At 35.9% G+C, this 27302-nt stretch overlaps 2 protein-coding genes across 2 annotated transcripts in view; one reads left to right on the plus strand and one right to left on the minus strand.

Moving 5' to 3' along the window:
- LOC106101164 overlaps positions 1-11498 on the minus strand; it is a 123845-nt gene extending 112347 nt beyond the window's left edge. Inside the window, exon 1 of the mRNA XM_013280298.1 lies at positions 11173-11498. Coding sequence (XP_013135752.1) covers positions 11173-11463 — 291 coding nt within the window. The 5' untranslated portion in view covers positions 11464-11498. The remainder of the gene's footprint in view (positions 1-11172) is intronic.
- Positions 11335-27302, plus strand: part of LOC106100934 (protein serrate-like) — a 17746-nt gene continuing 1778 nt past the window's right edge. Inside the window, exons 1-11 of the mRNA XM_013279998.1 lie at positions 11335-11573; positions 22159-22443; positions 22696-22750; positions 23255-23509; positions 23845-23905; positions 24143-24276; positions 24861-25211; positions 25574-25941; positions 26447-26579; positions 26719-26814; positions 26915-27299. Of these exons, the coding sequence (XP_013135452.1) occupies positions 11508-11573; positions 22159-22443; positions 22696-22750; positions 23255-23509; positions 23845-23905; positions 24143-24276; positions 24861-25211; positions 25574-25941; positions 26447-26579; positions 26719-26814; positions 26915-27299 (2189 nt within the window). The 5' untranslated portion in view covers positions 11335-11507. The remainder of the gene's footprint in view (positions 11574-22158; positions 22444-22695; positions 22751-23254; positions 23510-23844; positions 23906-24142; positions 24277-24860; positions 25212-25573; positions 25942-26446; positions 26580-26718; positions 26815-26914; positions 27300-27302) is intronic.

Genomic DNA, 27302 nt, shown 5'->3' on the forward strand with positions numbered 1-27302 from the left:
ATAACTGCATCTCCTTCACTGGGCCAGATAAATCGGTCGTACTATAAGTGTGTATGTGTGCGTATGCACTTGACTAGACCGGTTCCACCGACGACCGACCACCGACACACTCATTCAATTTGTCTAGCGTACCATACAATGCAATGTTTATTATCCAACAAGACCGACGATTACTGGACGGGATGGGATAACGCTACGAACTATGTCCCAGGAAGACTATTTACAACTTAGATATAGTTTTTATGAAAGAAAATATAACAGAACTATATTTTTTCAACTCCAAAACATTCCATAAATGCTTAAACTGTACAAATTAGGCGACTAAATAATCATACTAATATAAATGGACAAGTTTGGACGTATGGATGGATGTTTTTATTATTAATTTGCGCAGTCAGATAGGATACAATTTGGAATAGCACATATACTTATAACGCAGATGAAGTCGCAAGCAAAAGTGAGTAAATATGTCATAAAACATCAAGCAATTCTCGAGACATCGTCTATTAAATTGACCAGTAACAATAAAATCCGCAAAACATAAAACAGACATCGGAACAAGGCGCGGCCAACCTTGCCGTGGGCTATGGGCCGAGAACTCAACTGTTCATCGAACTTGCAACGAACTGCAATACCCCACGAATTAAATACAACTAAAAAAGAAAGCATTGTAAAGATGCATTAAGAAATTCGTGACTAGAATAAAAAAATATGATCAACGTTCATTTGTTTTGAAGGATTACTCAATACGTCACAGAATAACAATGTTTGAATTAAGAAATCACTAATTTTAACCGCTTTTTGAAAGGACTACTGACACTGAATCTTTTTCTAATTCATTTGTTTTCTCTATCTTTGTTAAAAGAATTGATAATCTTTATTTAATAAGACGTATAGCACTGGTTTTAAGCCTTTTATTTTCTTATCCTGGTCTTAATCTCCTGGATTCAACAATTATAATTGGAAAAAATTGTTTCATACTTCAGCGCTTCTGTATAAATCTGAACTAAACCAGTTCTTGTATTGCAACTTGCAACGAGCCTCTCTTCACGTTCACCTTAGGGCTATAGGTCGGTTCTTTCTGAACACAGTAACTTGTCCGGAATTATCAAAGGACTTGGTTAACCCATACCTTAAGGGCAGAGTATCGGACTTCACGTCTTTTTTTGGACATTCCTGTTCTGAGGTTTAAAATGATTCCTTTATTTTTCTATTAATATGATCTGACAAACCAATTATCTAGTGAAAAGCTTTCTCGCTTAAAAACACAATGTCTCTTTTAATTAGTCCTCTTTATGCGTTGTCTACGCTGTACTAGACTATGACGTCACATCACGCTTCGTCGTCTAATTCAATTAAGAGGCAAAGGTACTATGGACTACTATCCAATACCCCGACCGCGTCTGGCTCAGGTATTTTAATTAAACCCGCTCCCGAAGCTCTGTATAACTACGCCCATGCGTTCACTCTTGACCGCCATGTTTTTTTTACTTTTTTTTTGGAAAAGGCAAAGGTTTATCTTCGATTCAGTTTTTAGTATCAGGTGTTGTGGCTACCTTTTGGGTTAACCTCAGAATTATAAACAATTATTTTCAAATATTGTTTAAGGAATTGGTATATTTTTTAATCTGGCGCATTTTAGATGTTCTTGTTACGATTTGCCACACAATAGAAATATCATAGAAATCTTTTTTTTTAATTGTAATTTTACTATCGTAGTCATTTGTTTTGGTCCACAAAATGTGCATTTTTTTCAATTAGTTCTGCATTGAAAGGTCCATATTTGATGCATTAACTCGAATGTTTAATCTATACGTAGTATTTATGTACCTTTGCAGTCGCCAGGCGGCGCGGCCGTTCCCACTGAATCCGGGCCCTATTGTTTTCGAATTTCAAACTTGATACGTTACTTCTCATTGGCTCTAGACTTTTTGCGAAGTTAAGAGTTATGTCGTTTTTCCGAGGGGTCCTCGCGTGTGACTGAAATGTGTTAGTAACAATACTGCAATATTAATATACATTTCGCTTTTAGTTAAAATGCCATTTCAAATGAAAGTGGTAATTTTTGTAAAGCTCTGATGCAGTAGGGACGTGTTTTAGGATATTGTAAAATTAATCTCAGTTTTTTTTTATTTTCTAAATATCTGGTACTTAACTAACGCCAATTTCGTTGCCAAAGTCTAAGTTTAAAAAATCAAATCGAATGATAATTACTTACATAGAAACATACATTTTTAAAAACTCTTAAATACTTCAGAAGTTACGAATTCACAACATGATAGACGATTATGACTCTTGAGAACATTACGTCGCCACATTTAGCACAAGTTAAGCGGCTGATCGTAGTGAAGTATGAAAAAAACTAAATAGAAACAAGGTATGTATGACGCATATACTGGATTGCGCAGGTTCAAACCTAGGGTCAGGTAACAACACATACCTGGCTGTAAATTAATTTACTTCAAGACATCGAGCGTGTGTTTATTTTTATAGAACCATTGGCTGTCGGAATTAAAAAAAAAGTAGCCCATATTCTTCCAGATTATTCTCTACATCTGTGTCGGATTTAATCGAGATCCGTTGAGCAGTTGAGCTACAAACTCTAACAACCCATCCATCTAAACGTTCGCAATTATAATATTAGTATTAAGATTAAGTAAGTCGAAAATTGTGTAGTGGTTACTTTTACAACCTGAAGCTAGAATTGCTGTTTTGCATTTGTATAAAGGTTGCAAATTTTATTTTCTAATAAACATGTATGATTGAAGATTCGAGCATGGAGAACTAGAGGAAGAGAATGTTGCCAACACAGACAAAAGAATGAAATTCTGATAAAACACAAATCGAGGCAATAACGTCACAGAATTAATATAATTGCGAATCTACGCTTATCTCGTCAACTTAACTTCCATTCTAAGTCTCATTAAAGCAAGTGTTAGAAACCGAAAACAAGAGAAGAATGAATTAAATAATTTTAGTAAAAAGGCAAAGGACCCTACATTTGCGTCTCTAATTGATCTATATAACCAGGATTATTCTTTTATAATTTCTTAATTCCCTCTCATATCTTTATTTTCTTATTTTTATATATAATATATTTCACATGATTTTCTTAAAAAAATAACAAAATAAAACATATTATATAAAAAAATAGAGCACCACCGGCTGCGGAATCCGATGACTCAAGCAACCAGTGGTCAGGGCTGCAGAGACAGGAACCTCCTCACTAGTCGTGCGGTTTCTAAAATAACCGCCTTTTGAATCGGGCCCTTAATCCAACTGTCTAGCGAGAGCTTCTTGAGGTGTTGGTCGAAGCTCTTCGCTATCGGCCCGTGTGCCGAAACGACTATCGGAATAATGGTAGTCGATTTCATACGCCACATGGCGGTAATCTCGTGAGCCAAATCCAAATATTTTAATAGTTTCTTAATTCTATTATTAGTATCAAAGTTCCTAGCCCACCCAAGACATGCAATATGAAATTAAGATAAAGTTAAAATGTATTCACTCTGTATGTTTTGTGTTATCACGCGGCGCGCCTGTGCGCTTGTTAAATCGAGAATGAAAATAATAATCTGACAATGGTACGGTTGGAGGAACCTGTTTGCAGAAATCGCTTTGGACCTAGGGTTGCCAACACTTCGAGTTTACACATCCTTGGGCAGTAAACACAATTAAAGAAATGTTGATATTTGAACTTCCCCTAATCTGTCCAATAAAATTGGTCAACGCATCTGTAATATTTTAGCGTCGTGTTGTTTATAGGAAGTGGTCAATCTTGCTTTTGGCGTTAATCAGATGGTCGCACGATGATCGCGCGCTTGTTTGTTACTTCGATGGAGGATAGTTTTTGTCAAACACCAAAGAATCAAGGGTTGACAAGCTATTGTTTTTTTGCCATCAGTATTCGTATTTGTGTCTATTTTCGGCAGCCCTATTCAAACCGCGTCCGTACACTTGTAACTGCAAATAAACAATGTTTAATCCATATAAATTTCACCCTCGATAATAATATATTAAACGTCTAAGAATTTCATATTCAAAATACAGAATTTTGTTCATAAGATATACCAGAAGTAGAAAACAAAAAGTTAACACAGCACATCACCCTTGATAATGATGATGTCAGAATACTTTTGTATGTATGGAGCAAATAAAATAATTCTTTATTACACCAATAAGAAGTCTGTTAAAAACAAAAGACAATATCAATGAGCACAATGCTGTAGTTAAATTTATTCAATGAATCGATCAATCAATATTATTAACAAGCACCAATAGCCTAATGGCTTGAGATACGGACTACCAATCTTGTGGTCGAGGGTTTGAATCCTGACATTCGACTGTCGTGAACCATATCCTAGCACAAGCGTAGAGCTTATTTGGAATGGTCAAAGGAAATAATAGTAAATTAACAAAAATCTACTAGCATTTAAAAAAAGTAAAAGCGCCAATAGCCAATGACTAATGGTGCGGTTTTCTGATCACGCGATGGACGATTCTAATCCTGTTACACGAATATTGTCATAGAGTAAATATCCTAGCATACGCCTTACTTAGGTTAATACTAAAAGTATTAAACAAATCTGCTAATCAAGTTCTAGTAGTCCGTTAGTCCAAGAATTCGCGTATAGTCTTAGTAATATCTAGTAGCCAGAGATTTCACACGAGAGATGTATGCGTTAATTGTTATCGCTTAGTGCCACGTGATCTGAGTCCGCGTGGCTAGTGAACTAACTGATCCTGACCCCGGGACCTCGGCGCGTGGGAACTCTCCAACTCCCTTACATCAACTATTGTATGAATCATGTTATACGACACTTAAACGAACGAGTGTATGATTGGAGATTCGATTTCTACATTCAGTTTGCCAACATTTAGAAAGAAAGGAAGATAGAAGATTTAGAAGAAGCAAGGAGACGCAAATAAAAGAGGGAATTGATACGTGAAATGTGAATTGAAAAGTTCAAATATCTCAAATTATTTGTTCAGAAAGAGGCAGCCAAGGATATTCCTGACATTACTTTTGCATCGTTGCATTTTTACATCAGAATTTTATAGATATTAGCTAGCTTTCAATATCCATAACATCGAAGTTATCTAAATTATAACATCACACGGTAGTACGAACTATCACTAACAACACAAAGACCTCGATCTCGGCTGTGTTTACATTTCCCATTTGTGTTCGCATCTTCCGATGCGTGAGAAACCATTCCTAAATGGAGCAGCGATATGTCGCTCAGCTATCGATGTACTGCTCCCAGGTCATTAACATTTGCCTGCACAAACGAATAGCTAATCGAATTACTGACTGTTACATTGTGTGGTGTGACCGGCCCGTTATCTTAGAGATGGTTGAAAGAATTTGAGAAAATATCAAATGCGTTTTATTCGTGCTCTTATAGGTATTTGTTTAGGTAATTGGGCAATCTGATGGTTGGTGTTTTGCTTTTATATTTAACAATGACATACAGTATAGTACAGTCTCTGATTCATAGGTTAACGTCGACTTTTTTGCATTTCTAGTATGACAGCTCAAACCATGCAGAGTTATGTGCAATGGCCAAATACTGAAACGACAATTATATTAGTAACATCGTCTTAAATAATGAGGTGTTTAAATTCTAAATTCCATTGAAAATTTGACATCTATCAGCCCTTACCAAACAAAGTGTTTAACATTCGGTATACGTCTGTTTAGTAATTTATATTTTCCCTGATCATGTTTCCTTCATTAATCTTTTAAGAAACCCCTCAGAATAATATGTCAAAGAGTCATCTATTACTCTCTTAACACAATCTTAAACAACATTTCTAACAGTAACGTAAATTTAAAAACTGTTTTACTTCCGCTGCATATATTCTACTCATATTAAAACAGTTTACTTATTAAAATATTTAAATTACGTTAACTTTGAGCGTGCACAAAACGCGTTCAACTTCCAATATCGTTAGTTATGCTTAAACGTTCAAACACTCCGTCGACAAAGCGGCGTGCGTCTTCGGACACCGTGACGATGTCCATTAATGGCCTACCATACAAATTTACAATCCATATATTTGTATGTACCGATTACCAACACAAAACAAACAAATTTGAATCCTATTAGTGTTGCTACAATGTTCAATTTAGTGTAGCACTAAAATTTTGTGTTTGTCAACTTGTCTCGTTCTTTCGTTATTTATCGACCTAAAAATCTTATAAAATGCCGATCTCTATTAGAAAAAAATAGTCTCTATAGAACGATATCGATGAACAGCAATCAGTAAGTTAACAAAAAAATATATTTTATTACGTTACTATATAGAGCCTTAAACTATTGTAAAACATGTGTAGGTTTAGAAGATACCGTGTTTATTGAACGAAACATTTTTATAAGAGAAGAGAGAAAACATCGAAGCCCATAGACATCCACAGAAGAACTACAGATGCGTTGCCTGCCTTTAGGAAACTAATTACGCTCGCGTCTTGTATTTTAAGTAGTTTTAAGCTATTAATATAATTGTAAATAGCAATATTAACACTGAACTAGTAGTCCCGCTAGGATCACGCGCCATAATCAATCTTTCTAATGACATTGACAGCCGTCAGTTATAGATGTGACGTTTATGACAATATACTAGTGTTGCGCCAATTCCACAGCGCGGTACTTTCTTCTTAACAGCAGTAGTATTTTTGAAATACTGCAGCATTCAGACCTTTCCACGTAGCTGTGGGAGAGAGATGATCAATTAAAAACATTATACTCGTATTAACTTAACTGAGCTTTAATTTTTTTCATGTATATGTTTATAGTGCTTACTGAAGATGCGACATTGAAATCTTCACAAGAAAACATTAAATAATATTAACAATTCTTTATAAATATACGTAAGCATAGATCAATATGAAGATATACGAAATTATATGTAATAACTACAAAACATCATTAATATATGTCAAATTAAAATCTCGTATTAACTCCGATCGAAACTCATTCAAACAGTATTCAACTGCAGTTTCGGTAGATTAATCCAGGCCACAGTGTAGGGACACAGCGCTACTACTTCAATATTTTTTTAGTTGTACGTATATTTATTTACATAACTATCAAAAAGTTTAATTGAATGTTAGAAAATTAAACCAAAAGTAAACACATTTTTCTTTGGAACAAAAATTTCAATATTTATTTCATCATCAGTTTCTTAAAGTTATTATTTTCGATATGTCTCTTATAATGTAGTCGAATGACAAAACTTTTCATACCGAAGAAACCTCGAACTGCCTTTATGTCAAGTACTTGTACAAGTATGAACTTATAAATGTCATTCGTACTATTCAAATGACTACTGCATTTGATAGACTGTTACAAGCGCCGCGCGGTGGCCGCGGCAGTGTATGCGCTATCTGTAACCGACGGATGTGTCTCGGGATAGCATCTCGTCGCTTCCGCCCATTTATCTGCCAGTCTATACCCCCCTCCCACTAAGCCCCTCAACGAATAAGCCCCCCTTGGACAAGCGACCATTGGTAAACGATCGATATGTGCCATCATCTCCAGGTGTTACTCAACAATCACCAATCTCTTTTGAGATAATTAAAGAATCAAATAAGGTGTCAATGGGATCTAGTTGAAGGCAATTTACCCTAATATTATTTGCCATCTACTTTCGGTTACATCACCGGATATGCAAAATATTATTAGATTCAAAAAAATATCAAACCATCATATTGCCTAGGGTCGGCGCAACGGGTCTTTGTTCACATAGCTCTATGGTACGTCATCCCAGTGATCACTCCCTTCTTGCCCTTAAAAAAATGTCAATAAACATCAGAAAATCCGAAAGGCAAATTTAAAATTTTGATTAATTAATTTTTTTTAGCTTCAGGTTGATTACTTACTTGTTATGTACAGAGCGATAGGAATTACATTTCTCAATATTTCCATTTTCAAGCACATCGAAAAGTCTTCGCTGTTTTGAATCAACTTGTTACTCAATAGTATTCCCTCTTAACACGTTCTTTGTAAAAGAACTTCTAAATAAGTATGTGAAATTACATACTTTTCATTATCATGGCCAGAGATACCGGTTTTAAATAACTAACGGTTAATTCAATGTTAGAATTGGAGAAAATCACAAGTGTCTGTCGGTCAAGGCCTGCTAACAAAGCGCATTTTCGGTGACAGCCAATGATTGGCCTCACAATAGACTTCATTACTGAATTATCCGCTCAATTGCTATAGAATTATGAACCTTAATGGCTTACATTTACAATTTATAGGGAGATTCAAATGTTTATTTTCTTTTTTATATTACTTGCACACGTCAAATGGCCAGTGATAAATTGAATAGGAACTCTTTGATCGAAATTATCCAATTTATTTTTTTGTTGAGCATATGTCGTTCTCTAAGACGGATTTTGTAATTATTTAAAACGTTTTTTGTTTATTTAGAAATGATTGACATTGTACAATGTAAATGTACGTGAAAATATATCATAGATGAAAATTTTTCGTAAACTTTGGATACACTAAAATTGTGGCTTTCCTAATGTCAATTATATAATGACCTGCTTTCGATTGGCGATGAAATTTGGTACATAAAACACAGTCTGAAAGAACATATAGGCTATCTATGATCTCGGAAATGTAAATGGTTTTGTATTATACGTAAGATTAATACTGCACAGACGAAGTCGCGGGCAAAAGCTAGTGATAAATAAAATAATTGTCAATAATCTACGTACACCTAATCAATTACACTGTTACATTTTGAGTACACCCACGATACTAAACATGACCAACAATTGACCAAGCAATTGGTCACCAACATCGCTCATAATTCTTAACGGACATCCACGTTGGACACATCAGTCGTGACGCTTCAAACATTCGGAAGCTCCAGTTCGACACGACCGATGTTTTTTTTCCTGTTCACCGTATGAATACGGTAATTTGTGCCTTTTTATTCCTTGGATTTTATGTCATTAGCCGCATTAAAACGATCGTTTATGTCTAAACGTCCGACAGAGAGACCGTAGACCGTAGACATGTGTCATTTAAAATGCGATTAGACTTTTTAAAGGTTCTTTAACGTCTATAGGTTAAATTAATGTTTTAAATACGTTCTTCTTCTGTTATAGTTAATCTTCGCTAAACTGCAGTTTTGAATTTGTGTTGTTTTAGGTACACAAATTGGTTTTGATTCTAGTTTAAAAGTTCGTAGAATGTCTATCAGTCATAACTGCTACACGAATGTTCTCTAGTACTACAGCATTCCTATTTCTTTATAGACTTTCGACTGGGTTGTGTCTGTCCCTGTTTACACCTTTACGTTAGGCGCGTGATAGTTTATTTGTCGTCCAAAAGCAGCGTTGACCGGACGCGATTCGCGAGCGTGGCGCCGCGGAGAATGCGCGCCGTGGGAACACAAGCATCCGCCACTCTCTACCGCGCAGTGACATGCATTTCTTACTACGATTTGATATACAAGTGATTTGTTTACGTTATGAGCTACAATTACTTTTGTGTATGTAAATGAAAGCGATATTTTAATAACCAATGTAAAAAGGATAGAGATTAAGTGGAAATGATAATGTTGGTGTTAGAGATGTAGATTTTATTATATGTTTAATGACATCAAGTATAAAAATACAAATGTATGAAAATGTATTTGGTTAAAAATAAATAAAAAAGTGTTATGGCGAGACGCCGTTGATCAGGACCTGCGCGAGCTAGATTCGATCGGCTGGCAGGCAACGACGCAGGAGAGACGACACTGGCGCTCTCTTGTGTCGGAGGCCAAAACCCACTTTGGTCGCTGCGCCAACGCAGTAAGTAATGACGCTACCGAAGAAGAGTTTATCAACATCAAAGAAAGAAAGACATTAGTTATACTTATTTTTAATGAGGAAATCAAACAAAATTTTCACTTAATCAGATGTAGAAATCACTATTTTAAGGGAAGAATTTCTTGCAGTCTTCTAATTTATATGTTTTTGTATGCCCTACAAGACTAGAGTAACTTTACGTGATAATTGCTACAACAGTTAATAGACCAATTAAGTAAAACTTAACACAGACCCGTGTAATAAACAAAAGACAATTTAAACGACAAAACGAGACATTGTTATAACCTAGATCCATGATAGTCATGTAAATGCGGATAGTGAAATGGGTATATCGTGTACAATTCCTATCGTAGCGGGCGTCAGATCGGGCCATGCGCCTGCGCACCGCGCATACTGATCGCCCGGCGGACGTTACTCCGGCTACGTCACGGGTCTGCTACTCTCTGACTATATAGTCTGTGCGCATTGTCTGTGAGAAAACTATGTCAGCGATCACATCCTGCTTTTGTTTTGTACATAAGAAATTCCATTGCGTTCACATCTTGTTGAATTATGAATCGATTAGCTTTCGCCCGCGACTCCGTCCGCGTGTTATTAAAAAAACAGAACTTAGTAACCTATGTGTTCAAATTATCCTCTACATCTATGCCAAATTTTATAGAGATCCGTTCAGTAGTTTAGGCTACAAACTAACAAACACCATCCATCCATCTAAGCTTTCGCATTTATAATATTAGTAAGATTAGACCAATAGTAAGTTCCACTTGGGCGGCAACTTACTCTTTAAACACTTTAAGCTTCATATTAAAAATACCTGTTATTTATGCAAATGACAACAATTTAAAGATGCACCGTATCACATTGCATAACTAAATATTTCTACGAGAGTGTTGGTATTTTGTAAGTACAGTCTACCGATTGCTTTTAACGCGATTAACCATAAAGACACAATTTAAATTGATTCTATGAATACAAAGTATAAGTAATAGGTAGAGATACAACACTACTGATGACCGCCCCTCATCAGATTTCCGGATAAAACCTACATTGTATGAAATATCACATGTTTTTACAAGTAAGCATTTTGTAAATGGGTTGCCTAATCCTAGCCTGGCAAGGCAAGGTTAGAGTCAACTTTTGAAGGCAAGACCCCTCATCTCGGCCTATCATGCTAACAAGTACACAAATCAATAAAGGTCTAAAAGTTAAGTATTAAAGTCTAATAGTAACATTCATATAAACATTTTCAAGTAAAAGCTTAATTCAATAAAATTGTCAATGCAATACAAACTTATAATATAAATCAGAAGAAGTCATATTTATCGTCAACGACTTACCGGCTCAGCTGTAAGATGCGCGGTGGTTTTGTGCGGTAACAAAGCGAGATCCGCGGAGAGGTTGCGCGAGAGCATCGGGCCCTGTAACTTAAAGTTTAAGTTAAGCTCCGCGGGCAGGGCGCGGGGGGCGGGGCAGCGCGCCGCGCGGCAGTCGTCAGCGGACGCCCGCGGCGAGAGGTCGATGCGCAGCTCGTATCGGTGTCGATGCACAGTCGGTGTTCGTGCGCAGTCGGTGTTGAGTGCAGTGCGCATACAGTGCCAACATAGTGCGTGTCTGTGGGCAGGCGGCATGCGCGAGGCGCGCGCGTCGCGGCGCCCCGCGCCTATCTGATCCGATGCGCTGCGCGCTTGTCTCGCGGCCGGCGCTGCTGGTCGTTCTCGCCCTCGCCTGCATGCTGCGCGTATGTCTTTATTAACTAAATTTAATATAGCCTTACTCACAGATAAATTACCTTTCTAGCGGTGAAAGAATTTTTAAAATCGGGCCGGTAGTTTTTGAGTTATTTCAATACATAATTACATTAGTATAGACTAGTCTGCTTCAACTAGTTAACTTCCTCAATAAAATGTGCTACACCATCAAGATCTATGATACGTTTAGTAACCCATTAACGTGTGTACTCTCAATTTCTGCCTCACTTAGGTAGTTTACTAGACTAAAGTTTAGTGTACATCAGCTTTAGGATCTTAACATCGATAATCAAGGCGATTTTACGATAAGTTTTACATCTGTAGCTTAACAAAAAAGCTTACATTTCAATGTTCTCAAATATTGTAAAGCTCCTCGGAGGATAAGATTTATTATATTGATGTTCGTGAATAACTTACGCTAGGTCTAATAGGTGATAAATTTTTTTTTCGGTATTCTTATAGTTACCAAAACATTTTCGTCTTCCATATAAATGTAATATTGTAAACTTTATGAAACAAAAATTCATGAGGAAGAATGTTCTGTGAAACGTTGGTACAATACAATTGTCGTAGTGTTTAAGAAAACATTACTGGCCAGTGTTTTTTTTATTATCTTTATTTGAAACACATGTGCAACATTTAGAAACAAACGGATAAATATGAACAAACTATAACGATAGTAATAAACTAAATTATTAACGCAAGGCCCAGGCAGCAGAGTCCCGTAGCGAATAGCGTACTGGCCAGTGTTAAGTATACCAATTTGTATGCAGAACTACATATGTGCCTAGTGAAATAATTTCAAATTTAAATTAGGATTACATTAATAGGCAGGCAAGATTTTTTTTTAAATTATAATTGCTAATTGATGGATTCATTTAAATTTAGCATATAAAAGATACAATTTTAATAATCATATAGTTTTTTAAGGTTTATGCCGTTTCTTGTTCGACCGTGAACTTCGATAGCCGAAAAATATGCATAATACATTATGTGTTTCTAAATATACGAGTACTATGTAATCTATACTTATATAATAAAGAGTAAACACACACTACTTCGTGTCGTAGGATGTCAACAATCGCAGTATATTTTTGAATAGTTATATCTTAAATAAAAAGCCCTACACTTACGACACGCTTTAGGCTATATATTTTCACGCTATTAAACTTAAGGGATAAGTAAAGTTGAAAAATCATTCATGTGGGAAAGGGACCATAAACTTCAAGCTGCCAACATAAAGGACGCAAAGTTGTCATTTATGCATTTGAATTTCGACAGTTCACAAATGTAAACAATTTTTTATTTTTTTATAATTCCACGCGGATGAAGCCGCGCGAGAACAGCTAGTACGATTGGATGTCTTTAAATAACTATTGAGATTAGTGTTTTTTATGTTTAATTATTAATAAATTATACAATTTATAGTTTAAACGTATAGACAGGTCAACTGATTTATTATTATTAGCATAAATATTTTAAATGAGTTTTATTAATACCTTATAAATTTTAATTTACTAATTCTTTGCAGAATAAAAAAAATGTGATAATATAAATGAATTTAATAAATTACTTAAATTGAAACACTTTATTGAATATTTACATACATTATTTAACTACGTCAAAAGTTCACAGAAGACAAGATATAGTCCGCTAATAGCACGCGCACCTTATTCAAAACTGTCTCACCACTGTTTAGTCGCGCTTTGATTCCTAAAAGCTTTTTTACAGTGGTAGTGCCCGCTTTAACATCTTAGCACGAATGGGCCGGCACGCCCGGTGTAATACCACGACCACACAGAAGAGAGGCGTGAAATGGAAGCAATTCCGTATTTCGTCTGATGAGTGTGGTGCCGAAGGCCTAGTTTAAGTCCCTTTCTCTTTACTATCCTTTTCTTATAAGGAGAGGTTGGGAAGGGGACGTGGATTTGACGGTGGAGGAGATGCATAGGAAGGGGAATTATCCTCTTTATGTGCATCTCCTCCTCCGTCGTATAAGGGTGGGCAACGCATCTGCAATTGCGGATGTCTATGGGCAGCGGTCGCTTCACCATTATGGCGGATTCTAGTGTCCGCTTGCTCGTTTGCCACCTTATGTTATAAAAAAAAGCTTATATGGTGGTGCGCACACTACTCGATTTGTTGTAAATCTAAACAGTTAAATTGGCTGCGAAACAATCGACAATCGTACAACAGTTGTGCGAGAGTTTAGTCAAAGGTAGCGCCAACTCTATCGTTATTAAATTTTGCCGATGGTGATGAGTAAGCTCAGGTAGTGGATACGCGGGTCGCCTGCGCATTACATAGTCATAGTAGTTACTGTTAATAAGAATATTATAAAATGTCCGTGACCAGGAATTGGGAACCCCTGACCTACAAAAAATATTGGCTGATAATTGGCTAATCTGTTTTAGTACATACTTAACTAGCTGTTGCACTCGACTTCGTCCGCTTGGAATTAAAATATATAGCCTATGTCACTCGTTGATAACGTAGCTTTTTGACGGTCAAAGAAGTTTTGAATTCGGCCCAGTAGTTTTTAAGTTATTTCAATACATACAAAAATCCAAATATACAAATCTTTCCTCTTTACAATATTGGTATAAATGTAAGGTTTTTTACAGTAACGATTTTATTAAAGGATCGAAATTTTGTATTATTTTTATCTTCTCTTTAGTAAAGTTTTTTTTTTTTTTAATATAGTCATTAAATTTAATTTATGCTTAACAGTCTCATTAACTTCGTGTTATTGTTACATTAATCAAAGATTTTATATGTTTATCATCTTGGATGTCATGTTTGAAATACAATACAGTCGAAAATCTAGTTTATTAGTTGCAAAGAAACTTTTTAATACGGATTCTTTACAAATGTATTTTGCATTCTAATTGGAATTATTCCGTTAGTTTGTAATAGCAATTTAAGTTATTATTTTCTCCTCCTTCAGTGCAATTATATCATTTGTATTATAATTTTAAATTTTAACCAAACCAGTTGAGCAAAAATGACTAATACTACTTTCGCACGTTGTGTTCCGCGTGAAAATAAAAAAAAAAAAAAAAAATGTAGCCAACGTTCCAGACTATCCTCTACATCTATGTCGAGTTCATCGAGATCCTTTCAGCAGTTTAGGCTACAAACTGTGACAAACATACATGTAAACTTTCGCATTTACTATTATTTTGTACTAGCTGTTGTCCGCGACTTCGTCCACGCAATATTAAGATAAAATGTAGGCTATAATATGCCCGTCTATGTCAGCTACCCTTCAGTTAAAGTCCGGTCGAAATCGGCCCAGTCGTTTCGGAGATTATCCGGGACAAATGCGGCTTGCGGACCGACGGACAGACGAAAAAATTTCGTTATCAGTAACGCAAATACCTCATTTTCCCGATATATGGCAATTTTCTTTTGATATTACAGACACTCCAATTTTATTACATGTATAGATTCCGCAATTCCGAAGAATATTGTCTTACTTATTATGCGGGCGTTTGATCACAATAGTTAAAAGCTTGTAGCGATGCTAGGGAGCCGTACGATATGGTAATGCTGGTCATTGTTAGTCGTTAATAGATAACATCACGTGTTGACGGCGCGACACTTGTCTTCGCGCGACAGCAGAAGAATTAAATTCGCTACCCACTTAAAATAATATGTCTTACAGAAAACAGTCACAGTCAACGTAAGAATTCTAATTTAGTGCATAAGTATTTTTATTACGTTAAATAACCTCTACAACGTAATTCCACATGTTTTTGGGCGGGAAAAATAGACGCTAACAGTTTTGGGTACATGCATGTTGTTCTGTCCAGTTTTCAGTCTATCAGTATTGTGAGTGTCATATATTTCACAAGTGGGTAGGGAATATACTTCCTCGACTGGACGTGCACGTGTCATTTGTTTTTGACCGTTTATATTGCTGATCAAATCCAGAATTGGAATAATACGATATCAGTTACACTATCAAGAGTAAGATATTATTGAAATATTTCTGCATTACTTTTAAATGTTTAATTCAAATTTAAGGTTTTTTTTATAACAAAGGTGGCAAACGAGCAAGCGGCCACCTGAAATCGCCAAAATGGCGAAGCGACCGCTGCCCATAGACATCCGCAATTGCAGATGCGTTGCGTACCCTTATCCGACAGAGGAGGAGACGCACATAAAGGGGATATTTCCCGTTCCTATGCATCTCCTCCACTGTCAAATCCACTTCCTCTTCCCAACCTCTCCTTATAAGAAAAGGGTGGTAAAGAGAAAGGGACTTAAATTTGGCCTCCGGCACCACACTCGTCACACGAAACACGGAATTGTTTTCATTTCACACCTGTCTTCTGTGTGGTCGTAGTATTACATCGGGCGTGCCGGCCCATTCGTGCTTAGATGTTAAAGCGGGCACTACCACTGACAAAAGTCTTCGTAGAAATCTTCGTATAACTACGAAGTTATTTTTATCTGTGAAAGACACTAAAGTAGAGAAAACCTTGTAGAGTAACGCATTGTTTTACTTTCATTGCTGAATCTTTTGTTTATAACAATAGAAACATCATTTCCGCCATTTAAATTTGTTTTTTGGTTAATAAGTATTGAAGTAAAAAAATATATATACTAAGATACATGGTATTCCGACTTCTTTTCACATAATTGTAAGTGAAAAGTTCTACAACCATTTTATCAGAATAGTAACTTTTTATTGGATTCCTAATTTGCAAAGCTAATCGGATAACTAAGGAATTACACAAAAAACTAGATTAAACTAGAAATAAAGACAATAAACAATATTAGAATTGATGTTAGATTTATAAAAGATTTATGTTTTTAATATTCAAAAACGTGACGTATTCTGAACAAAATTCTATGCAAAAATGTTAACGTCAATTTGTTATCTAAAAGGGGTCGTGAGAAACAATGTTTTTACTCTATTCGCTTGATAATGGATTTGTAATCTTCTAATAAATTATGTTTATAAGACTAGCTGTTTCCGTGCGGCTTCATCCGCGTGAAATTAGAAAAACTCTATTTCATTTTACATTTGTTAAATTCTCAATTGCAAATGTCAAAATTACCATTACCATGATTACCTTTTTTGACTGAGTTGTCACTGTTTGCCTTGAAGAGGCATTTACAGATTACCTTACTTCCTTAATGTTGGCAGCTTGTAATTTATGGTCCCTTACCCACCTCAAGGTTTTTGTTGATTTACCCCCTAAGTTTGATAGCATGCAATCATATATCCTAAAGCGTGTGCTAAGTGTAGGGCTTTTTATAAAAGGATTTTTTTAAAAACATGCTGTGATTGCTGTCATCCTACGCCACAAAGCAGTATGTGTTTACCTTTTTTTATATTAGTAAAGAGTAAAGATGAAGATTAGAGAATTATCAAAAAAAATAGCAAAAGCTTTTTATTTTGGTTTCAAGTATTTTCGTTGTCGATTGAAATTATCATTTTATGTGAGAACATTGTGATGATTTGTTCGCGGTAAATTGCTATATTAATGATGCCGTTTATTATTATGGCTTTGGATTAAAGAAACACGATACATCCATTTAGTGGTAATAAATATTATCTCCAACTTTTTTGTTGTACGAATAAAATGAATGATTTTTCAGACTGAGAGGTTTATTGATAAGCCATGTCAGTCTGTAACAGAGTTAAAATTTGTTTGGAACTAAATTTCGCCCGCGACGCCATTCGCGTAAAAAAAACAAAAGTGAGTAGCCTATGTGTTCTTCCAGACTATCCTCTACGTTTATGCCAAATTTCATCGAGATCCATTCAGCCGTTGAGGCTACAAACTCTAACAAACATCCATCTAAATTTTCACAGACCATTCTAAACAATTTTACCTTTTTAAGGTTATGTTTTCAGACTTATTAAAAAAGATATGCATGTTTTTATGAATCCGTTGTTTAACCAAAACGGATATCATTTCTTATTGAATATTTATTTTTCATGTTATCTGGTGTTGTGGATGTCCATGAGCGTAGTTGACCACCTCGGTGTTCTAGCCGCTAGTTTACTCCCTTCTTTAATAAAAAAAATCAGTTTTCAAAACAAAAAAAAATTCCATATATTTTGTAAATTCAATTAGAATTTAACGAATTTATGAATTTATAACGAAAAATTTATACATATGCAATAAAATACAAAACATATCTATCTTCTTTTATCTAAAATCTTACCTAATAATTTTCAAAGCCTAAGATTTAGTTTTTTTTTTTTCAAAAAGCTCTTAAGATAAAAGATCCGCATAATAACATAATTTTAAAATTAAAATTTAATAGCCTTCGGTTTTAACGAGTTTTGGATATCCAAATTAGGTTGTTTTTGTATTCAACATTCTTAAATTATACTATTAATAATGGGAAATTAAAAAATTAGTATGAATAGTTTAATGTTATTTATTAAACCTATTTATATAAAAAGATCTTGATTATGTTATTTACGATATCGATTTTAAATCTCAATATTTTTTTATTAAAAAAAAGTATAATAAAAAACATTACAATATGCCAATCCTGTTGCCCTTTGAGTTGTTTTAGGCTTAGGTTAAGAGTTAAAGTTTGCACTTTGTATATCAACTTAATAAGGGGAAGCCCCCTAGTGGCAGACACTTACGTTTTTAGGAAAAAATGAAAAATACTGTCCACAAAAATGTACCTTTATTGATATCTTGGTTAACTTGACAAATTACAAAATCGCTCAACTTCTTCATAAACTAACTGAAAATTAAAATCACATACTTATTATATGGTAGAAATTGACAGCTTACAGCCAAATATAAAACGACATTAAAATACGTAGTGTCTTAAACGTTACTACGGTCACTTTTAAACTACAAATTCTTCTAATACATTCATGTCTCACAGATTGTTAGCGAGTCCAAGTGTTTACAATTCCTACCAGAATACGGCTGTAACTTTCTTTAATCAGATATATCATTATAATCTAAAAAGATAATAATCATTCAAGAATATGACCGTTTAAAATATAGGGTTACTAATCTTATATCACTACAGACTCTCAAATGACACTCCAAAACGTGTTATGTTAAAGGTTTCGAACCCCTGCATACTATTCATTGATACAGCTGCAACGTCTTTAAAGGGACGCGAGACAATACGAAGGGCAGCCCTAAAGGTCACTGGGTTACAGCTGACTTCGGATACAATAAACGGAAGATTATACTTTGACTAAAGATAAACGGACTAAGCAAGCAGTCGTTGTTGTCCAAATAAAATTTTGCAATTTTTCTAGTAGAGTCTAGTATAGATGACAAACACGTCGATCTAAAACATAAAACGAACACACAACGAAAATAAGAATTAATTTGATAGATTATTGTCAAGAGACAAGTCCTGTCTTTTAAAAGTCCAAGTTCTCATCTGAAATTCAACCATAATGTAAACAATACCTTAATCGTTTTGCGTTACGGTTGGATTTACTTAGCGTCATACGACTGATAAGATTGGCCACATTTCGTCATTAAATCGTTAACTGAAGTAATGTATAAAATTTTTATCACCGGTTCCGTGGGAATTTCGACGTCGCCTAATCGAGAGAACTGGTTTCGCGTATTCGATGTAAATACTCGATTAATATTCACACTGAAAACCGTATCGAGTCGGCGTCTGCGCGGGCCGATGACACATGGCCATTGACATTCACGATTGCTATATGATCGATGTTTTACAATCAATTAAGATGGATTATGAATCGGTTTATGTTTTCGGTTACGATTCTATTCTTAAATGTAAATATGTAGCCATTTTAGTGAACTGAATTAGGGCGAGCATAAAAACTGTATACATGCAGATCGTAAATGTCTAAAGATATGTAGAAACTGTAAGAAATGGTGTTTTACTGTAAGTTATACATATGATGGTGCTTTAAATAAGTATCTAGACAACTTTTAACTTCACATGGAACTTATAAAGTCTTTTGCGAATAGATAATTGTAAATCATTTTGTAAGAGAATATCTCCATACTTTTTGTTATGCAGGATGTCAGCAGTCACAGTAAATTTTAAATAAAAATATGAAGCCTTTTTAAGTAGTTTTAAGAAGACAACTTAGAAAAAAAAAACTGAAAACTAAGCACAATCATTCTATGCCTATAAAAGCAAAGTTACTACTTTACTCTGAGCGTTTCGCGACCGCAAAGCTCAAGCCGAAAGCTTAGCGTCGATGTAATCTGCGTGAAAGCTTCTGAAGCAGATAGGCGGTTACAAAGGTAATAGGCGTGTCGCTTACAAGGCGGAGCTTGCCATTCTCCGGTACACTCGCGTACAAAATTCTAACATGAACTTTAGTTCAATGCATTAGAGTTCAACGCTTATGTGCGCGATTGTACATTGACTAGCCTTTTGTATTGGAATTAGCCGCCTATTAGACAAAGTGGGGGCGAAGTGTTTGCGGTTCTAAGTAATAACTTATGTTGTGTACTTAAGGTAGTAAATAAACAGGATGTAAATACTCTGATGTTTTAAACGGTTTGCTCTGTTTATGTTAAATACTAAACGCCTTAAACTAACAGTGGGTTTCCACTGTTGAAGCTTTAGTTTAAAAAAATATTTTAATGATGCAACACCGCTCTTGATTGAATTCATAATCTAGATTCAGAATTAAAGTACGGTTTTTAATTAATGCAAAATTATATAATTTTATATTATATAAGACTAGCTTTTGCGTGCGACTCTGTCCCCGTGGAATTAAAAAAAAAAACGTTGTGAAATATAACCTATGTTACTCACAGATAAATTACCTTTCGAACGGTGAATGAAGTTTTAAAATCGGCCAAGTAGTTTTTGAGCCTATTCATTACAATCAAAGAAACAAAGTTTTCCACTTTATACGATAATAAAATATGCTTATGTTAATGTAAATATAGACTATTAATTATTAATTAAATTTGTTTTATTAATTTTACATATCGTTTTGTAACTCGATATTTTATTTTGTGAATAATCACAAATTTTTGATTAATCTAATAGTGTTTTATTTAAGTCAATTTATTCATTGAATTAATAATTAATGAATTGAGGAACTAGATAAATAACTAATATGCTTACTTGATAAATTGAAAATATCATAGTGCGTGCAATAGACTTAATTAAAAAAAAATGAAGATACAAACCTCCTTCGGCATTTTTAAAATCCTAACAAAATATAATTAAATCTAGTCAGTTGTTTAAGAGCGTCGGTGACTCAGTGGTTTAAGCACTTGACTTGTAATCTACAGGTCTTGGGTTCTCGAATCCCGCCACGTACCAATGTGATTTTCGATTTTTAGAATTATCATATGTACATAATTTACCCGACGTTCTTACGGTGAAGGAAAACATCGTGATGCAACCTGCACATATCGGCGAGGAAATTCAAAGATATGTGTGAAGTCAACCAACCCGCCCTGGGACAGGGTGGTTGACTATGGCCTAATCACCCTAATTTAGGGTAGGCTCCCTCGATGGGGACATACAGTGAGTTGTTTAAGAACTTGTAAATGACGAACATACAAATGTGAAAAATTATTTGTTTTATATTGAATTTCGACATGTCAATAATAAAGGTAAAAATCCATACCCTGACCATTCTTAAATAATGTCGTAAGATATTATTACGTTTGTTGAAGCGATAAAACTTAAAATGAAATTGGATCCTGTTGATTTAATATAATCAGTATCTTAGAAATTTGAGCTTAGTTTTAATATTCAATATTTAATTTAGTTTATTGGACTATCAAGTTATCTTCTATTTCCTAATCATTTTATTTATTTAATTAAGGCGTTGGAGGTTCTATTTTTAAAATAAAAAGTTGTTTAAAGTTAGTTTTGACACATAGCGCCATCTAGTGTAGATGTGTGTTAACGTCAACAGTTTTGAAACTGTGTGGTTTTCGATAACACTTTTCCTACCACACAATTTCTAAAATAAAATTTCCGATATGCAAAGACAGGCTCTATGAAATTTACGTGTCTACAAAATTTATATTCTCAATTGGAATTTTTAAGTCTTCTAAAAGGAGGTGGTATTCGATTTGTCTGTATGTTATTTTTCTGACTCTATACTATTTTATATATAATCGGCATTAGAGATTCAATCCTTCAAATCAATACATGTTTCATTACAGTATTCTCTAGATATTAACTTGGAATATATATTTATATACGGTTTGCTATTGTATCTTTAATCTACAAAGTGAGGGAAAAAAGGTCTCCCGCATCTTTGGATTGATGTTATTTTCCTCATTGTTGTCTAAATAACCAAATGACATTTAAAAATATCACGATTAGACGTTGTTTTATGTGATCATCTCCCCTGCCTTATCCTACACTCGTAGGTCGGCGCACAGTGTTTTCGTCCTCCAAAGCACTCTATCATCCGTCATCTCAGTCATCATACTTCTTGATCATGTCACCTTTCACGCAATCCATCCATCTCTTTCTAGGTCTACCTCTACCGGTGTACCCCTCCACATTCCTAACTATGACGTTGTTTTATGTAACACATGGTATATAGGTTATGTATATTTCTATCACGCAATCAGTAATCTACTGTCATTTGTTATACAGTGCGCGGCGGGGGCGGGCGTGTTCGAGCTGCAGATCCTCGAGTTCTCCAACTACCGTCTGCAGCTAGCATCAGGCGGGTGCTGCGGGGGCGCTGCACCAGGGGCAGCAGGCTGTGCGCGTGCCTGTCGCACTCGCTTTGCTCTGTGCCTCAAGGAATATCAGTCTGCTGCAGCACCAGGCGCTTGCTCATTCGGTAGAGCAGCTTCTCCTGTGCTGGGAACGGATTCGTTTACGCTAGCTGATCCTCTTTACACATTAGCGCTGCCGTTCTCTTTTAGATGGACTGTGAGTATTTTAAGTATAAAATTATGGGATAATGCAAGTCAAATTATAAGTTTTTTGTTTATTGTCTAAGATCATTGGTCAATAATATTAAGGAAATAAAATGACCCAAAATGTATATGTTAAAATAACAATGACAAAGTTATTTATATAATAACATTTTGTAAAAAATGTTAGATGATTGATATCTAAATATATTTGAATTTACTGTGACTTGGCCCTTGGTTTTGCTAACGGCATTTTTTTTATTTACAGCGTTCGTTTACATTAATTTTACAAGCCTACGATGACTTCAATTACACAGATCCAGGTAAATAATTTTAAATCTCCATAAAAATAATAAAATAATTTATTTAGACCCACAGTTTATTCAAGTATTTTAACAATTCCTTATTCAAAATTTCGAGATCATATTAGTGTTTCACTTTTTTATTTTATTTAGCAATGTTTTATGATAACATTTTTATAACTATTAGTCAAACGGATTTGATATTTCAAATACAAGTAGCGCCATCTCTTGATGCACATGCAACTATCCAATGCTGTAACTGACAGCGAAGTTATGTGTATGATTCCAAGTTATTAATCACAATCAATTATCTGTTTAGATGTATATATCATTGCTTAGAAATTATAGTTTATTTTGATATTCTTGATAGTTCAATCTATCTTTATTTAGTTCGAATCCTGACCACTGCTGATCTGCAACCAAGCACTTAAAATGGTGGAAAACAAATAGCCACAAAACAGTACTACTTATAGCCTCTCCATTTATAAAGTCAGTGACCTTATTGTTGTTTTCATTTGTTTTCAGAAGAAACAGGACTTATAGAGGAGGCATGGTGGTCAGGTATAGTTGAACCGGGGGAGGAATGGCATGCATTACGTCACGCCGGCGCGGCCGCGGCGGTAGCTTACCGTGTCCGAGTGACTTGCCAAGCAAACTACTACAATACTACTTGCACTACCTTCTGTCGGCCACGAGATGACAAATTTGGACACTATTCCTGCTCCTCGGAAGGTGATAAGAGATGTCTACCCGGATGGCAAGGAGACAACTGTGAGAAACGTAAGTTTTTGTGATTTAATTTACTTTAAATCCGTACAAAAGCCCCTAAACTTCAAAAATTTACATCTACCTATTATCTTGAGCATTTTATTTTACATTTGCTGTTGCTCGCGACTTAGATCCCGAGATAATAAAATATAGTCATGTTACTCACAGATAAATTACCTTTCTAAGGGTGAAAGAATTTTTTAAATCGGACTAGTAGTTTTTGAGTTATTACAATACATACAAAAATGCAAATCTTTCCACTTTATAATATTAGTATAGTCTAAGTATATATGTATAGATTTCTGTAATATACTACTAATTTCTAAAATGTAATATTTTATTTTTAGCTGTGTGCAAGGAAGGATGTCACCCTACGCACGGACGTTGCGATCATCCAGGAGATTGCGAGTAAGTTTTTACAAGTTTATACAAGTTTATAATGCTTTTTTAAAATAATATTTATACCTCTAAACCTAACTATAAAAGGGACCAATCTGTAAAATGGATTAAAATGTCTTACCGACTCTCCCGTTAACCTAATGAACATCATGATTTCACCAGTATATCGGACTTAACCTTCGAAGCTAACATTTTTATAGCCTGTTTAACTTATTAGCCTGTTATCATTATATTGTTATGTTACAGTTGTCGTCCGGGCTGGCGCGGCGAGCTATGCTCTCAGTGCCAGCCGTACCCAGGCTGCAAGCACGGCTACTGCAATGGTTCCTCCTGGGACTGCACTTGCGATACCAACTGGGGTGGCATCCTCTGTGATCAAGGTATATACAATTATACAAGTATTAATTACAACATATAGGATTTTTAAAATGTAGAAAATGTTTTGCATATATCAGAGTAGTTTCAAAAGTCCCCAATAGATGGCGCTGTACCGTTGAAAGACAAGCTATAGAAGTGTTATAATCTAAATGTAAGGTCTACGGATAAACGTTTTTTGTTCGTTTACTTAAAACTATCCCTTATCCTTTTTCTACATAAATAAACTTTTTGGAGAAATAGTTTGCGTTTAAGCAAACAATCGAAAATATTTAAGTTAAGTAGCCTTTATGATTGATCAGACGGACGGATATTTGTTGTTGGATCTTGTTGGTTTCTGTTCACTCACTGTATAATTGAGTAGTACCAATACCTACCACATTTAGGTACATTTTAGAACTGGTACTCGTGACAACGTCCACGTGGAATTTAAAAGAAACAATAGAAATTATAGCAATAAAGTTAACATTTTAACAGTGAAAGAAGTTTTGAAATCGGTCCAGTATTTTTTGTGTTATTTCAAAAAATACAGAAATCCGAAAATATAATTCATTATACCATAACGTTTAAAATAATCGTACATTTACAGATCTTAATTACTGCGGTACCCACGAGCCTTGCCAACATGGCGGTACCTGCGAGAATACAGCACCGGACCAGTATCTTTGTACTTGTGCTGAGGGCTTCTCTGGAGTCGATTGTGAAAGGGTGGACAATCCCTGCGCGCCCCAGCCCTGCGCACATGGTTCCTGTGCACTAGCGTCTTCACCTCCTGGGTTTGTCTGCGGCTGCGAGCCAGGATGGACAGGGAAGCTGTGCGATGCGGATGTAGACGACTGTGCTAGTTCTCCGTGTAGGAATGGCGGACTCTGTCGTGACAGGCTTAACGCTTTCTCTTGTGAATGTACCACTGGCTGGACTGGACCTACTTGTACTGATGGTAGGTATTGTAATTATTTTTTTAGTTGAAGGTAGACCAGTGTGATTTCATCATATCAAACCGCACCTTTCATTGGTTTTAAAGAAGTTTTACTCTAGTTTATAGTAGTTTTGAAGAAACAGAGATGAGTTGGGTTTTGTATAAGAATTAATTCTTAATAAAGAGATGGATGGATTGCGTGAAAGGGGAAATGGTCAAGAAGGGAGTGATGACTGAGATGACGGATGGTAGAGTTATTTGGAGGAAAACCCGGTGCGCGAACCCTACGGCAGTAGGATAATATAGGGGCGATGATGATAAAAAATTACTTTGTGGTATTTAAATATTACATTTGTTTAATTTTGAATATTCAATTTCCCCAGATGTCGACGAATGCGCAGAAACTGGTGAGAATAACACCGCAGAAGGTAACCTTGGTCCTTGTGTAAACGCGGCCGCGTGCAACAATACAGCTGGAAGTTACGCGTGCGCTTGCCTCGCGGGGTGGACAGGGAGGGACTGCGAGGTGAACGTGGACGACTGTACGGGCCAATGCCTCAATGGAGCGACGTGCATCGATCTAGTTGACGACTTTCATTGCGCTTGCGCAGCTGGCTACGCAGGACGGACTTGCGCGAGAGATGTGGACGATTGTGCCTCCCGTCCTTGTAGGAATGGTGGCGAGTGTGTTGACCTTCTTGATGCCTATCGCTGTATTTGTCCTGTTGGATTCTCTGGAACGGATTGTGAGGTATGACCTTCAGTTTAATTACTTCTTTATATCATTATATGCTTCTGCTGCCTCACACTTTTCTGATTATCTATTATTTTCTTGTTTATCTCGTACTTTGGTGGTTGAAATTTATTCATGTGCCTTGGCTAATTATAATAATTTGATTTTCAGCTAACATGTATCCATTTATCATTGTTTTCCTTATAAGTGTACGAGTATGTTATCTAACTTAACGGTATGCATGTGTCACATTTTTCTGCCTAAAATTAATAACCATTTGCACTAAAACACTAACAAACTTCTGCTTCTAGCTACCATCCTGTTTTGGACGTTACTGCCGGGTGAGTTTTAAATGTAAGCCGTGTTTTATTTGAATTTTCATAAGAACATTGAAAACACATGGATCATGTTCATGTAAAATTAAGATGACAGGACAACCTAAAAGTAAAATTATAAAAACTACGGATACATCATCGATTTTTATTTTGTAACTTTGGTATAACTGAAACATTGTTGCTTATAGGACGACAGAGACCATTGTGCGGGGTCACCATGTGCTAACGGAGCACCGTGTTACACAGCTCAGAGTGACTACTACTGCCACTGCGCGCCCGGCTGGACTGGCAAGAACTGCACGCAGCGTGCTGCCAGGGATCGTAAGTACTGCTTTTTTTTGTACATCCTCTTCGTAGTCCTCTGGTTATTTCTCATTTGGCTTAATCTTATTTTTCTAGTTGTTGTTTATCCTATCTAACTTTTCATAAAGTTTAACTTAAGAACTATATCTGCTTTCAGAAGTTGACGAGTGCACCGCCAATCCTTGCCGAAACAACGCCACTTGCATCGCAAAGACCAACGGTTTCGCTTGTGTATGTCGAGAAGGGTGGACAGGTATGTCTATAAGTTTAATACTAAGGTTGTTGCGTTTTCTTTTGTGGGTTCTATTTCTATGTGAAATGTAGTAGGCATTAAATTTTAGCGTATATTGCAGGTGAAACTTGTTCTTTACGCTTGGAGGAACGCGATCGCTGCGAAGGACTTTGCGCCAACGGCGGCACTTGTATCAAAGAGCCTGGCGTTTGGAGATGCGCTTGTCCCGCTGGGTGGGCAGGGCCATCGTGTGAAACACCTATAGTTCCACTAGCTCCGCCTACTGTCCCCTCTCCTATCGCTCCGTTAGCTCCACCACCGACTACCAGCTGCGCTTGCGCACACGGAGGTTCTTGTATCCAGGCTGCTGTGCCATCTGGTTGGGCATGTGTGTGCCGCGAAGGATGGACTGGGACTAGATGCGAGCGGGCGGTTGACGGTTGTGCTTCAACCCCCTGTCGTAACGGTGGTCGATGCGTGGGGGGCGCCGGGTGGTGGACCTGCGAGTG

The sequence above is a fragment of the Papilio polytes genome, unplaced genomic scaffold (genome assembly GCF_000836215.1).
Source record: "Papilio polytes unplaced genomic scaffold, Ppol_1.0 DF824024.1, whole genome shotgun sequence".
In the NCBI taxonomy this organism is placed as follows: domain Eukaryota; kingdom Metazoa; phylum Arthropoda; class Insecta; order Lepidoptera; family Papilionidae; genus Papilio; species Papilio polytes.